At 38.4% G+C, this 11,834-nt stretch overlaps 1 protein-coding gene across 1 annotated transcript in view; it reads right to left on the bottom strand.

The window, feature by feature from the left end:
• Nucleotides 1–3,254: 3,254 nt before the first annotated feature.
• FRZB (frizzled related protein) overlaps nt 3,255–11,834 on the bottom strand; it is a 31,758-nt gene continuing 23,178 nt past the window's right edge. The window contains exons 4-6 of the mRNA XM_004768937.3: nt 8,446–8,650; nt 7,992–8,055; nt 3,255–4,702 (exon numbers count right to left, since the gene is read on the bottom strand). Coding sequence (XP_004768994.1) covers nt 4,586–4,702; nt 7,992–8,055; nt 8,446–8,650 — 386 coding nt within the window. The 3' untranslated portion in view covers nt 3,255–4,585. The remainder of the gene's footprint in view (nt 4,703–7,991; nt 8,056–8,445; nt 8,651–11,834) is intronic.

Genomic DNA, 11,834 nt, shown 5'->3' with positions numbered 1-11,834 from the left:
TAAGAGTGAGAAACAAAGAGTTCCCAGTAGAACATAGTCAGTCTGGTTTTATTTGTGGCAACCAATCAACAATCAACTTTGAATTTCAACTTTCCTCCTAACATTGTTAAATACTATGAACTCCATACTTCTCTCCAAATGCAAGGGAAGATGGAAACTCAGGAGGAAAATACCATGTTTTCTACAGAGAATCCCATATCTTTAAACTACTAATGCTAAACAAATCAAACCGTTAATACCAAAAGAATCACTTTAATTGTTTATTTACCTGCTCCTCCTCTATAAGAATCATTCCATTGAAACTTTAATTTTGTAGGCAAGGAAAACTGAAAAATAAAAACAGCGGTACTTGGGATCAGAATTGGAACTATATCATATACACTTTCTGGCATGCAGTCGGTAGACCTCAGTTTAAGAAAAAAACATGAGTAACCCAGTCCATGCCTGATACTATGTTTTTTTAAAAAATGTCAAGATGCATTGATCTTTTTATCAGCATTTACAGTGGTGGAAAACATATAACTTGGGAAATAAAAATAAGAGCATCTGAGGCCCAGCTCTGCTACTTACAAAACTCCAAGTTTCTAAGGTTTTGATTTCTTCATCTGTAAAATAGAAATAATACCTACTTCACAGACTTTCAAGGATTATAGGAGGTAACACAAATACAGGTGTTTTTTATAAAGCTCTAGCCAATGTTAGGTATTATTACCCAAAGAGATAACTTTAAAAAGGTCTGACTCTACCATTTTTTGTTATTAATACAGCTAGGAACCATGTTCAAAAATTCTATCAGTTGGATTTCTGTAATAGTATGAGAAATCTCTGCTCTACCTCATTTTTACTATCTTTTGAAGGCTTATATTATCTAAATATTAAAGCTCCCAGTCTGAGTAAACACCAATCTTGAAATACTTATTTGTCATTTTAACTTGTTGAAAAAATAATAGCAAGTAATTTCTTGCAGAAGGCAATAAGTAGTGCTATTTACTCACAGTGATTGTAATTTTTGTATTTGTCTTCTTAATACAGAACAGATGTGGAAAGCCATGCATTTGTCCCACCCCACCCCCAAATGCTCAGTGCAACATATGGCACCGAATCAGATTACACTCTATATGTGACACAGTAAAATACTCACATATCTGTGCAGAGAATCCAAATTTGCTGTTATTTTAACCTGTGCCAGTCTATTCAGCATGCACCTAACATTTTGGTGTTGTTACTTGGGTTGGAGAAATTAAAATCCTGAAAGGTGAACAAAATTGCTCAAAGAAATTTTAAATTAACTCTTTAGATCTCAAGGTTACCCACAAGGGTGCATATATATTAAATGTTTAGTGGCTTTGGAAGTTAGTACCTGTCAGAAAAGCCTGTAGAGAGGCACGAATAAGATGTATGTATATTATGGCAACTGGAGAGTAGAAATGGTTTTGCAGTCTGATTAGAAACACAACCATCATGATGAAAATCAAGTTATCTCCCAAGAGAGGTCTGTACATAATTTATTAATGAAGATATTGCAACTATCGTAGCAAAATACCAGGAGCACATTATCAACACCACAATTCACAGACCTCATATCATTGGAAAGTTTGCTGACAGACTTTTACATAGAATGAGCAAAATCGAGCATTGCCAGTAGAGATCACTAAAGGGAAGGTGGCAGAGAACACAGGTGAATCCAAAAATGGAGTGCTCTTTTGTTTATAAATATAATTGTATATGTTCTGAGCATAAACAATGTCACATCTCTACACAGAAACTATTACCACCACCATAGCTATTTCTCAACCCTGAAAAAATACTGTAGGACCTAGACATGTCTGTGTCTTCCATTGTACATCAGAATATTTCTTCACTTAAAATTCCTCTTACTATGGGGGAGGTCCCTGGGTGGCTCAGTTGGTTAAGCAACCAACTCTTGATTTTGGCTCAAGTCGTGATCTCAGGGACGTGAGATCAATCCCCCGCCCCGTTCCGGCTCCACCCTGGGCATGGAGCCTCTGTCCCCTCTGCCTCTGTCCCTTCCACATTCTCTCTCACTCTCTCTCTCTAAAAAAAAAATGTCTTCCTTACTATGCTTTGGAAGAGATGAGGACATTTCGTGGATTTGAGAAACCAATTCTTCTCAACCTCCTTCAGTCTATTCTTGCCCTTCTGCCCATAGTGAACATGAAAAACACGTGAGAGAAAGAGAACATTGAAGAAGCATGACTTTCCAGTTCTGAATCCTTGAAGCTCAAGTTGAGTTATCAACACCATAATGAGAAATCCCAAGATACGGGTCTTCCCTTGTGCCACTTCACGACTCCCCTGGGACACCCAAACTTACCTTTTTTTTTTTTAATTTTTTAAAGATTTTATTTGCTTATTTGAGAGAGAGAGAGAGCATGAGAAGGGGGAGGGTTAGAGGGAGAAGCAGACTCCCTGCTAAGGAGAGAGGTCTCGATCCTGGTACTCCAGGATCACGACCCAAGCCGAAGGCAGTCACTTAACCAACTGAGCCACCCAGGCGCCCCCAAACTCACTTTTTCTAAAAAAAAATTATTGGGGCAACTGGGTGGCTCAGTGGGTTAAGCCAGTGCCTTCGGCTCAGGTCATGATCCCAGGGTCCTGGGATCGAGTCCCGCATCGGGCTCTCTGATCAGCAGCGAGCCTGCTTCCTCCTTTCTCTCTCTGCCTGCCTCTCTGCCTACTTGTGATCTCTCTCTGTCAAATAAATAAATAAATTCTTTTTAAAAAAATATTTATTTAATTTATTTGACAGAGAGAGACACAGCGAGGGAGGAAACACAAGCAGGGGGAGAGGGAGAGGGAGAAGCAGGCCTCCCACTGAGCAGGGAGCCTGATTCGGGGCTTGATCCCAGGACCCCTGAACATGACCTGAGCACACTTAACAACTGAGCCACCTGGGCACCCCCAAACTCACCTTTTTAAGGCTATGACTGCAGCATCTAGAAAAAGATGCACCTGCCCTAGCCATTTGAGAATAAACCCCAAAGAGCAAGTGGCCAATTTACCCACTAGCAACCATTCGGCAGCTCAAAAAGCATACAATCTTCATGGGAGGCAAAAGTGTCGACTCTTCTGAGATTCCCAAACTGCAGGGGCTTAAGTAACAGCCAGAATGTCAGGATGATCTCTTACTTTCAAAAGGGAGAATTTAGAGGAATTATTAACTATTTGGGGAAATGATTGTTCCAGAATTTCATTCTGGCACGATTGCCCTGGTAGAAGGAAGCACAGCACCATTTTGCTTCATAAATGTTTTATTTTCAGTATGCCATAGCTTAGAAATTTGGTTCTGCTTATATGAAATATGTAAATTGAAGAGAAGAACCTGGCTAGAAGAAGGAAAGAAGGAAACGTATCAGTTGTTCCCCCAAGGTCCCTGGGGACACTGCAGCTTGGTTAGTGAGATTGTGCATGTGGTTCAAAAGTCAGAAAAACTGTTCTCCTGACAACCAGAATTCCTTTTATTAGGCATATTTTACTGAGCATTAAACAGCACAAATCCAAGTGATAAAGTACAGGCCTGTAATTCAGTCCAGCTTGGGTGTGAGTGCACACACACACACACATGCGCGCACATACACACAGGCACACCCTCACACATTTTACCATCCTGCAAACTACAGCATTTTATAGAGCTATGTATCTTTCAAAAATAACACCCGGTGCACATGCATACATACTTTCTTTTCCTGGTCAACGCAGCAAGTCAAGATTTATTTTAAAAGGTGGGGAAAAAAAGACTCACACCAATGAGTTTATTTAAAGGGAAGAACAGAGCTACACCGATAACAGCAGATGTCTAGTTATAATTCACTTCCCTAATGCTGATTAATATATTCATAAACAAACCAAATGCATTGCCCAAAGAAAAATGCTACTGTTTACACCCCAACAGCCACTGGTTTCAGTGGTGCTTCTCAATCAAGCGAAATGTTCTTTCCCCAGCTCCTAGAACTATTTATTTTGCTTCCTGCCAATCTTGCAAATAAGTTATCTTGTGTGTTGTTTCCTCATAAATGCTTCCTGGTGCTTGATTGCCTGGCCTGTGTGGCATTTGATTTCAAACTGCCATTTTACCTTTATAAACATTCAGAACTTTTAAGCGTGAGGAGAATGCCCAAAAGGCATGTGAAAACGAGGCAATTGCAATTAGATAAGCAGACTGTTTTACGGCATATCTAGCTTTCTGTGGATACCAGAAAGCTCTCTTTGCATCCAATACTGCATTCCCAATCTGGGTGCAGAACAGCAAATTAACATTTACTCCAGCAAAGAGGCCCTGGTATCAACATGTTTAATTTATTATTATTGCAAAGAACAGTTTTCCCAGGATTAGTGAAACAGAATACATATATTTAAGGATCTGCACTCAGACCACAAAAAAAGAGGTGGGGGGAGGGAAGAGAAAAACAGAAAACAAGAGAGAAAATAGAAGTAATATCAGTTACCACATGATTTTTGTGGTAAAAAATAGAATATGGCGTGCAATAGTGCAATTTTCCTTTGCTGGTCCAGCAATGCAAGTCTTAATAGGAAGTCCACTGATGTTCTTTCTGCATTTCAGGATTTAGTTGCGTGCTTGCCGGGGGTTGGAGTTCCTGCCAGACTTCTGACTCTGAGTGGAATCACTATGGCTAGCATCACTTTTATTCAGTCCAAGATGACGGAGCTTCATATCCCAGCGCTGTGAAATTTAAAACATTAAATGGTCACAGGCACATATCACCAGGGTTATCATTTCTATTATTCTAACAACTTAATAAGACCGCAAAGTCCAATCGTAAAAGCATTTTCCAAAAGTATAAAATTTTGTTTTCCTGAGATGTTATACAGACATAATTCTCTGATCATAAAAGAGTATAAAATTTTGTTATCAGATGATGCTAGACGGACACAATTCTCTGACCGTAAAAAGCACAAAATTGGCCACCTAGAATATGTCAGCCATGTTTTCATATCAATCCTCAAACTTAAAATTTCCATGTCAAATGGTGACATAAGTATCTGTCCAAACCTGTGGGTATTTCTGGAGGTAATATACATAAGTCTGGCAATGAATGGAAGACACTCAGACTTTGAAGTGCTATTTTTCATTTTCTCTGATGATGTGCCAGAACTTAGTCTTTTAAGACATACGTGATTTAAGCAGTGAAAAAAATGGAAATTTGTGGGGCAAATGGGATCTCTTAAAAATGTATTTCCAAGGGGCAACTGGGTGGCTCAGTGGGTTAAGCTCCTGCCTTCGGCTCAGGTCATGATCTCAGGGTCCTGGGATCGAGCCCCACATCAGGCTCTCTGTTCAGCAGAGAGCCTGCTTCCTGCCCCCCCCCAACCCTGCCTGCCTCTCTGCCTACTTGTGATCTCTGTCAAATAAATAAATAAAATCTTTAAAAAAATGTATTTCCGAGTAATTTCTATCAAATGCAACAATCACAACAGATGAGGGTCTACACTCAAAGCAGACATTCACAATGTTTCTAAAACCCACAATCAAGTTCACTAATATTCCATAATAACAATGCCAAGAGGGTCTACATGTAAAATAATAAATTAAAAGGAAGTTATATTTTGGGTATTACAGGTAGTGAATAAGGACTACAACAGTACTTTTCAAATTTTGATAAGTATAGAAATAACTTAAAATTGTAGATTGTCATTCAGTAGGTCTGGGATGGGACCCAAAATTTTCATACCTAGAAAGCTCCCCCGTGACGCCAGTGTTGCTGGTGCAGAGACCACAATGAGCAGCAAGGAGCTAAGGTCAGAGGGCCCAGATTCAAATTCTACTTCCACCAGTTACTGTGGAAAGTTTTTGAACTTATTAAACCTCATTTTTATCATTAACACATTGAAATTAATAGAGCAGACTTATAAGACTGTTCTGAAGTTTAATAAATAATATGTAAAGGGCTTAGTACATAATAAATTATCATTTTTCATTTACTACAAATAAGTCTTCATTCTAGCCTACTCAATTACACAATCTTACTGTTTTTCATATTAAAAAATAGTCTGATTCTCAGCTCCCCAAGGCAGACCAAATATTTTGATTTGAGCATCCTGGTACACCAGAGACTTAGGTAAACAACAATTCGTATGGCAAAACCATAAGAAGGTCTTTATTAAATTCTTATTCTACTCACTCAGCAAAAAAGAAAAAGAAATCAGCTGAAAAGGGCAACTCTTATTTGGAAAAAAAAAGAAAAAAATGGTATCCTCCCTAAAACTTTTTTCACATCCTCATATTGACAGGAAAACTAAAGTAAGAATCTCAATAAATCTAGACAAAAGAGACTTTCTACCCAAGATCTTTAGCCATGAATATCTGCATATGAATTAAAAATTGTTCACATTTTGGTTCAATTCTTCCCTTTAGCAAGTTTAAATCCAGACTGAGAATATAAAGATTCCACAGTAACTCTGTGAGCCCCCTGTAGAAAACAATGGAAAATATGTTTGCGTAAAAAATAGGATAAACCAGCCATGTGTCCTGGGTCTTTATTTGAGGGTCGCTGTTTGGGTATACCAAGAGAAGCAGAAAGTCTCGTTACATGCTTTGCAGCAGGGATGTTGAAGACTCTTCCAACTGGTACAGGAATTTAGGACAAATTCCTGTTCTGCATTAGCAAGCAGAAAACCAAATTAAAAGGACAGTAAGAGATTCCAACTTCCTGAAAAAGAGCCATTTTTTAATAAACACCAAAGTAACTGAAAAGAGACACAAATGGAGAATTCCCACAAGTCTGAACTTGAAATATATCTCACTTTTGACAAATATACTGGGGGGGAAAAAGAACTTACCAAAGGGTAGTTTCTCCCTGAAAAATAATGCCCTTTACATTTTTGTAGGTCACTTAAACTGAAATGTGTCTGCTCTGTCAAGTGCCAGATGTATAAGATAAACTGCCCAGGGGTGTTTAACTTACCCTGTAAATGTTTCCCAAGCCTTCAGACTCACAGAAGGAAGGGGATGTATTATGTTTGGTACAATTCCCACTCTTTCTTTCTCCCTCCCTGCCCACTACACACACACACACACACACACACACACACACACACACACACACTTTCCAATTCTTTGCCATTCTATGCATACACTCCATTCTTTGAGACAGATTTGCTTAGTATAGTAAGAAGAAATGAAACCTTCTAACTTTCTATAATAATTTACTGTGATTTCTAAAAACACATCATTTCCAGAATCTAAGAATCATTGGCTTAAAAATAAACCTCCATTACTGCTATAAAGACTGATTTGGTCAGATCTCTCACATACAGATGAATGTGGCTCCAGCTTGTACAGAGGAATTGGTGTCTATGAATTGAGATGACACTGGTAGTTTCCTGCCCATCATTTTTTATCCCCTTCTTCTTTGACTCACAGAACTGCAATTTGTTCAAGGAAGCAATATGTCCAGCTAAAAAATGACACTTGCCATTTTCTCTTGCAGATAGGGATGGAAGGGAGACTAAAACCTAAGTATAAATTGCCAGATGGGACACTTGGAAAGCCCTTTCTACCTCCCCTTTTTTCTCTCTGAAATATAGGTGGGATGCTGGAGGTGGGCAGCCATCTTGTGACCTCCAGGTGAATATGAGCATGGAAGCAGTTCCCTTAAAAATGGCAGAACAGGAAGCAAGGAGGATCCTGGAGCCCTAAGGATAATGTGGAGCCACCCAACCAGGACTAGACTAACCATAGTCAGATTTCTCACTGTGAGAAGATTTATTATAGCTAAATCTCTGATACATTACAAAGAATTCACTCCTTAAATTAAATTGGCATTAAAAACAAACTCCATCCTCAGAATTTGAGACCCAGACAGAGAGACAGACAGACACACTCAGACACATACGTCTCAGCTTTAAGTATTTCTCATGCTCTTAAGGGCAACTCTTTCACGTAAATGACGAATGACTATTTTTCTGCTTTTATTTTTATGTATCACTTTGAACATAAGATTCAGGCTTACCTTAACTTTTTTACCAAGTCGATCCTTCCATTTCTCAGCAATAGAACCTTCCACCAACAGTAATCTATATTTTTTAAAGAAGCAACCATTTTTGAAAATTAAAATGTATTATTGAAAAACACAAGGAATCTTTGTCAAGAAAGATTTACTATTTATTCTAGAGTAGAACAGCCAAGTTTTAGAGCAGTAATTCTTAACAATCTGGGAGTCATGGACTCCCTTAAGAAGAAATGATGTTATGACCACTGTCCCCAGAGAAATGCACACCCACAAATTGCACACATACACTTTTCTATCCAAAACATTATATTGAGGGACCCAACCAAAGCCTATGTCCCTAGAAGGCAGACAGAGCCCCAGGTAAGAACCCCAGAGTAAGAGGTCTAGAGAAATGCATAGGATAAAAGAAAGGAGAAGCACAGCAATTATTCTGAATCCTTAGGGAGTGAATTACCTGGAGCGTTCCTCATCTTCATAGCCCATGATGATATACTCCTCGTTAACATTAAGTGGAGGACACAGGCAGCCGGAACTGGTATAAAGATTAATGGTGTCCCTTGGAATGTTTACCAGAGAAGCCTTTAGAATCTCCTTCACCTCAACTACAACAGTCACGTCATGGCACTTGGTCTTTACTTCTTTAACTTTAGCCCGAATGACTAGATAAAAGAAAATAAAGCTGATGTGGTAATATGATACACAATAATGCCCTAGTCAAAAAAGACAGGTAGGCTTCTTTCTAGTCAATTCAAAAACGTTGACCAGATTTTTTTGCCTTAGATGGTAGTGAATGACACACTACATAACACACCTGCCCCTTTACTCTTCAGCCCCATCCCCTTCCAATTCATGTACACATACATGTTTGTGTGTGTGTGTGTGTGTGTGTGTGTGTGTGTATTTCATTGTGAGAAATCCACTTAGGTAATCAAAGGTTGAGTGACTCTGATGTGATTTTCCTCCAAAATTTTATTTTGAATGTGTACATATGTGCTTTGAGTTGCTGTCAACAGGAATTTATGCACTCTATGTAAAGACCTGGTATTTGATATATTTTGTTTCTTTCGATCAGATGTATTAATGAATTTTCTAAAGAGTTGGGGCCTCTTCAGTGTTTTAAAGTCCTGTTCTACAGTGTTCCCCAGCTGCTTCTGCGACCTCTCCACCTTGCTCATCTTAGGGACTGTTCAGACACCAGCTCCTTTATCCTTTGTTTCAGTTCAGATTATCTTTTATACTCTCCTGTAGGTATACGACATTTTCTTCTTGAATAAGAACTGCTACCACAAGATCCTGTTTCCTCCATGTGTTTTGAAGTCAGACTCCCCCACATTCCCTCCCTTCATGAGCTATGGAACATGGTCTACTAAGTTCATTACATGATGTACCTCACTCAACAGAAATCCTGACACCCAGTGTAGCTCACAAAAGCCACCTTCACTTTTCAGGATAAAGATGAACCCCCTTAAAGTAACCAGCTCAGCTGCAAAGTCCAAGTATTTAACTCAGAATCTACAAAGTACAGTTCTGCTTCTAATCTGTATATTCTGTCCTCTAGAAGAGCCAAATGTTTTAGATTCCTTCTTCTGATAAATGAGCTTGTCTTCCTCCCCCCCTTTTTAAGGAGGGCTTTGAAAAGGCCTGCAAAGAAGTAAAAATGTCAATTAGCAAGAAGCCAGTGGCTTTTGGCCCAGCTCTCTAGTCCAATATTCAAGGACGTTACAGAGAGGAAGACAAAATGTATCTAAATGAACCCACTTTTCCAAAGTCTCTTAGGCATATCTCTGCAAACCACTTTCGTCTAAGTTCCTTCCCACAGATTTTAGGGTCTTTTGGATTACAAAGGAATGGAAAAAAGTAATCCACGAAAACGTAAAGCCAGCAATAAGCCATTCCTCCTGTCAGTGCCCCGACTTGATACAGAAATGTTCGACGTTCCACCGGTAGGACGTAAGGATGAGAGAAATCAAGTTGCTGATTCTAAAATCTTTAGGACAAAACCTCATTTTTGCTCCACTGGTATTTCAATTTCTGGAGAAAGTATGAGGACTACCGTGAACAAAACAGAACTACCCAGCTGTCCCTGCTTGGTGTGAACTTGCAAGCAAAGGAATCCCTTCTTCGTGTTCTCGCGTCTTTATTTTAACAAAAAAATAAGATTACCCTTTTTGAAATGGCGTTTGGGAGATTCAGATGATAAATTGACAAGCCTGGCTCGCAGACATTTTTTTGTGTCCTGGTTTATGTAAATGTGCTTCAGAGCCTCCATCAACTCTTAGAGATTAGCCAACTGTGCAAATGTTCTCTAACTAATGATTTATTTACCCAGTGTGTCTACTATTTTCATTAGAAATTTTTAGCACATGTACCCACTCCAAAATAAATACCTCTCTACAAGACTTACTTTATTATTCAAGTAATTTGGTTAAAGCTCAAGAGCTTTTACTGAATTAATCTGAATGAAGCAGAGGTTGTGTGAATTATCATTTACTCTCACCCCCAACTTTGTTTTCTCGTTAGACACAGGCAGACACTGGTGATAAAAATCAACATATTTTAAAATTTAAATTGCATTTTCCTTTCCTTCTACTTAATCATTTGAGTGCTTGCCTCCCCCCCCCCCTCCCAGGAGGCTTAAAGCAGTAGCTACAGACCCATGAAAACCCTTCAACTATGGGCAACCTGGTTATTGTTTGGCTATGAGGAAGTCCCACTGACTGTGACTTGTATTCCATTTTACTTTATAATGTTCACTCAGACTTGTAACCACTCGTATTAGAACTTTTAACCAAAATAGCAGGACCAACTGCCACAGCTCTAAGAAAGTGAGATAAAGTAAAAATTAATAATAAGAGAAGTAAAATAAATACAAAGTCAACTAAATTTCCTTGAAATAACATTTTTTATTACACTTTTGTTTTTATACTTAAAAGTTCACATAACATTTTTCAGTCTTGAAAAACTATCTCCTAAAAATTGAAAGCTCCATTTCCTTGTGATTTTTCACATCAGTTTTTAGAGGTATGGGTTCTCAGATGAGCAGCCAGGCATTTGACTTCTCAGAAAAACATGACCTTCCAACCTTGGAAAGCGCATCTACCACTGACTAAGAGAAAATTAGATTCCTCTTAAGATGAGTAGTAAGCAAAAAATAAAAATTGATTTCATTGAAGAAAAACTTGGGAAACTAGTACATTTATTTCAAAGAGATTTATTTACACTGAGAATTTTCTACTTTATACCTTCTAAGACACAGTATTTTCATAGATATCAAAAATTACTCTTACAGAGTCTTAACCAACTTCTCTCCTTCCGATTCCCAGCAGTATAGAAATAAAAATAAATCTGTGCTGTGTGTCCTCTATCTTCTAAAATAAGGCACATAAATTCAATAATAAAATTCTCATTTTAATAATGTTTCCTTTAAAAATCTATTTGATTGTCATATTTTTACTCATTGGCTCAGCATCAGCAATCTTCTTCAGGGATAGTCACATGACCTTTATTAACCTCATAGATGCTAGGGGGAAAAATCAAAATAAAATGCCTATCCATTACAGCAAATGTTGATTTGTCCCTTATTTTATCAGCTGGAAAACTCTGAGCCTTTCAAATATAATAGGAATTGATATCTGTGACTCTGAAGCATACCAGTGCCCAAAAGAACATTCTAAATAAGAAAGGACAATCTGGGTTCAATAATCACTGATAAAATTAGCATAATAATACACCTGGGGGGGGGGGGCAGTTGAAAAAACTATGAAGGACAGTGTATAGGAACTGCCCAGCACAGTACCTGCTACAGAGACAGGAGGTTTTTCCTCCTTCAGTTAAGTCTGGCAG

The sequence above is a fragment of the Mustela putorius genome, unplaced genomic scaffold (genome assembly GCF_011764305.1).
Source record: "Mustela putorius furo isolate JIRA1106 unplaced genomic scaffold, ASM1176430v1.1 tig00003867_pilon_pilon_pilon, whole genome shotgun sequence".
NCBI lineage: Eukaryota > Metazoa > Chordata > Mammalia > Carnivora > Mustelidae > Mustela > Mustela putorius.
Note: the sequence above shows the minus strand (reverse complement) of the source record. Positions and strands in the feature narration are given on the sequence as shown.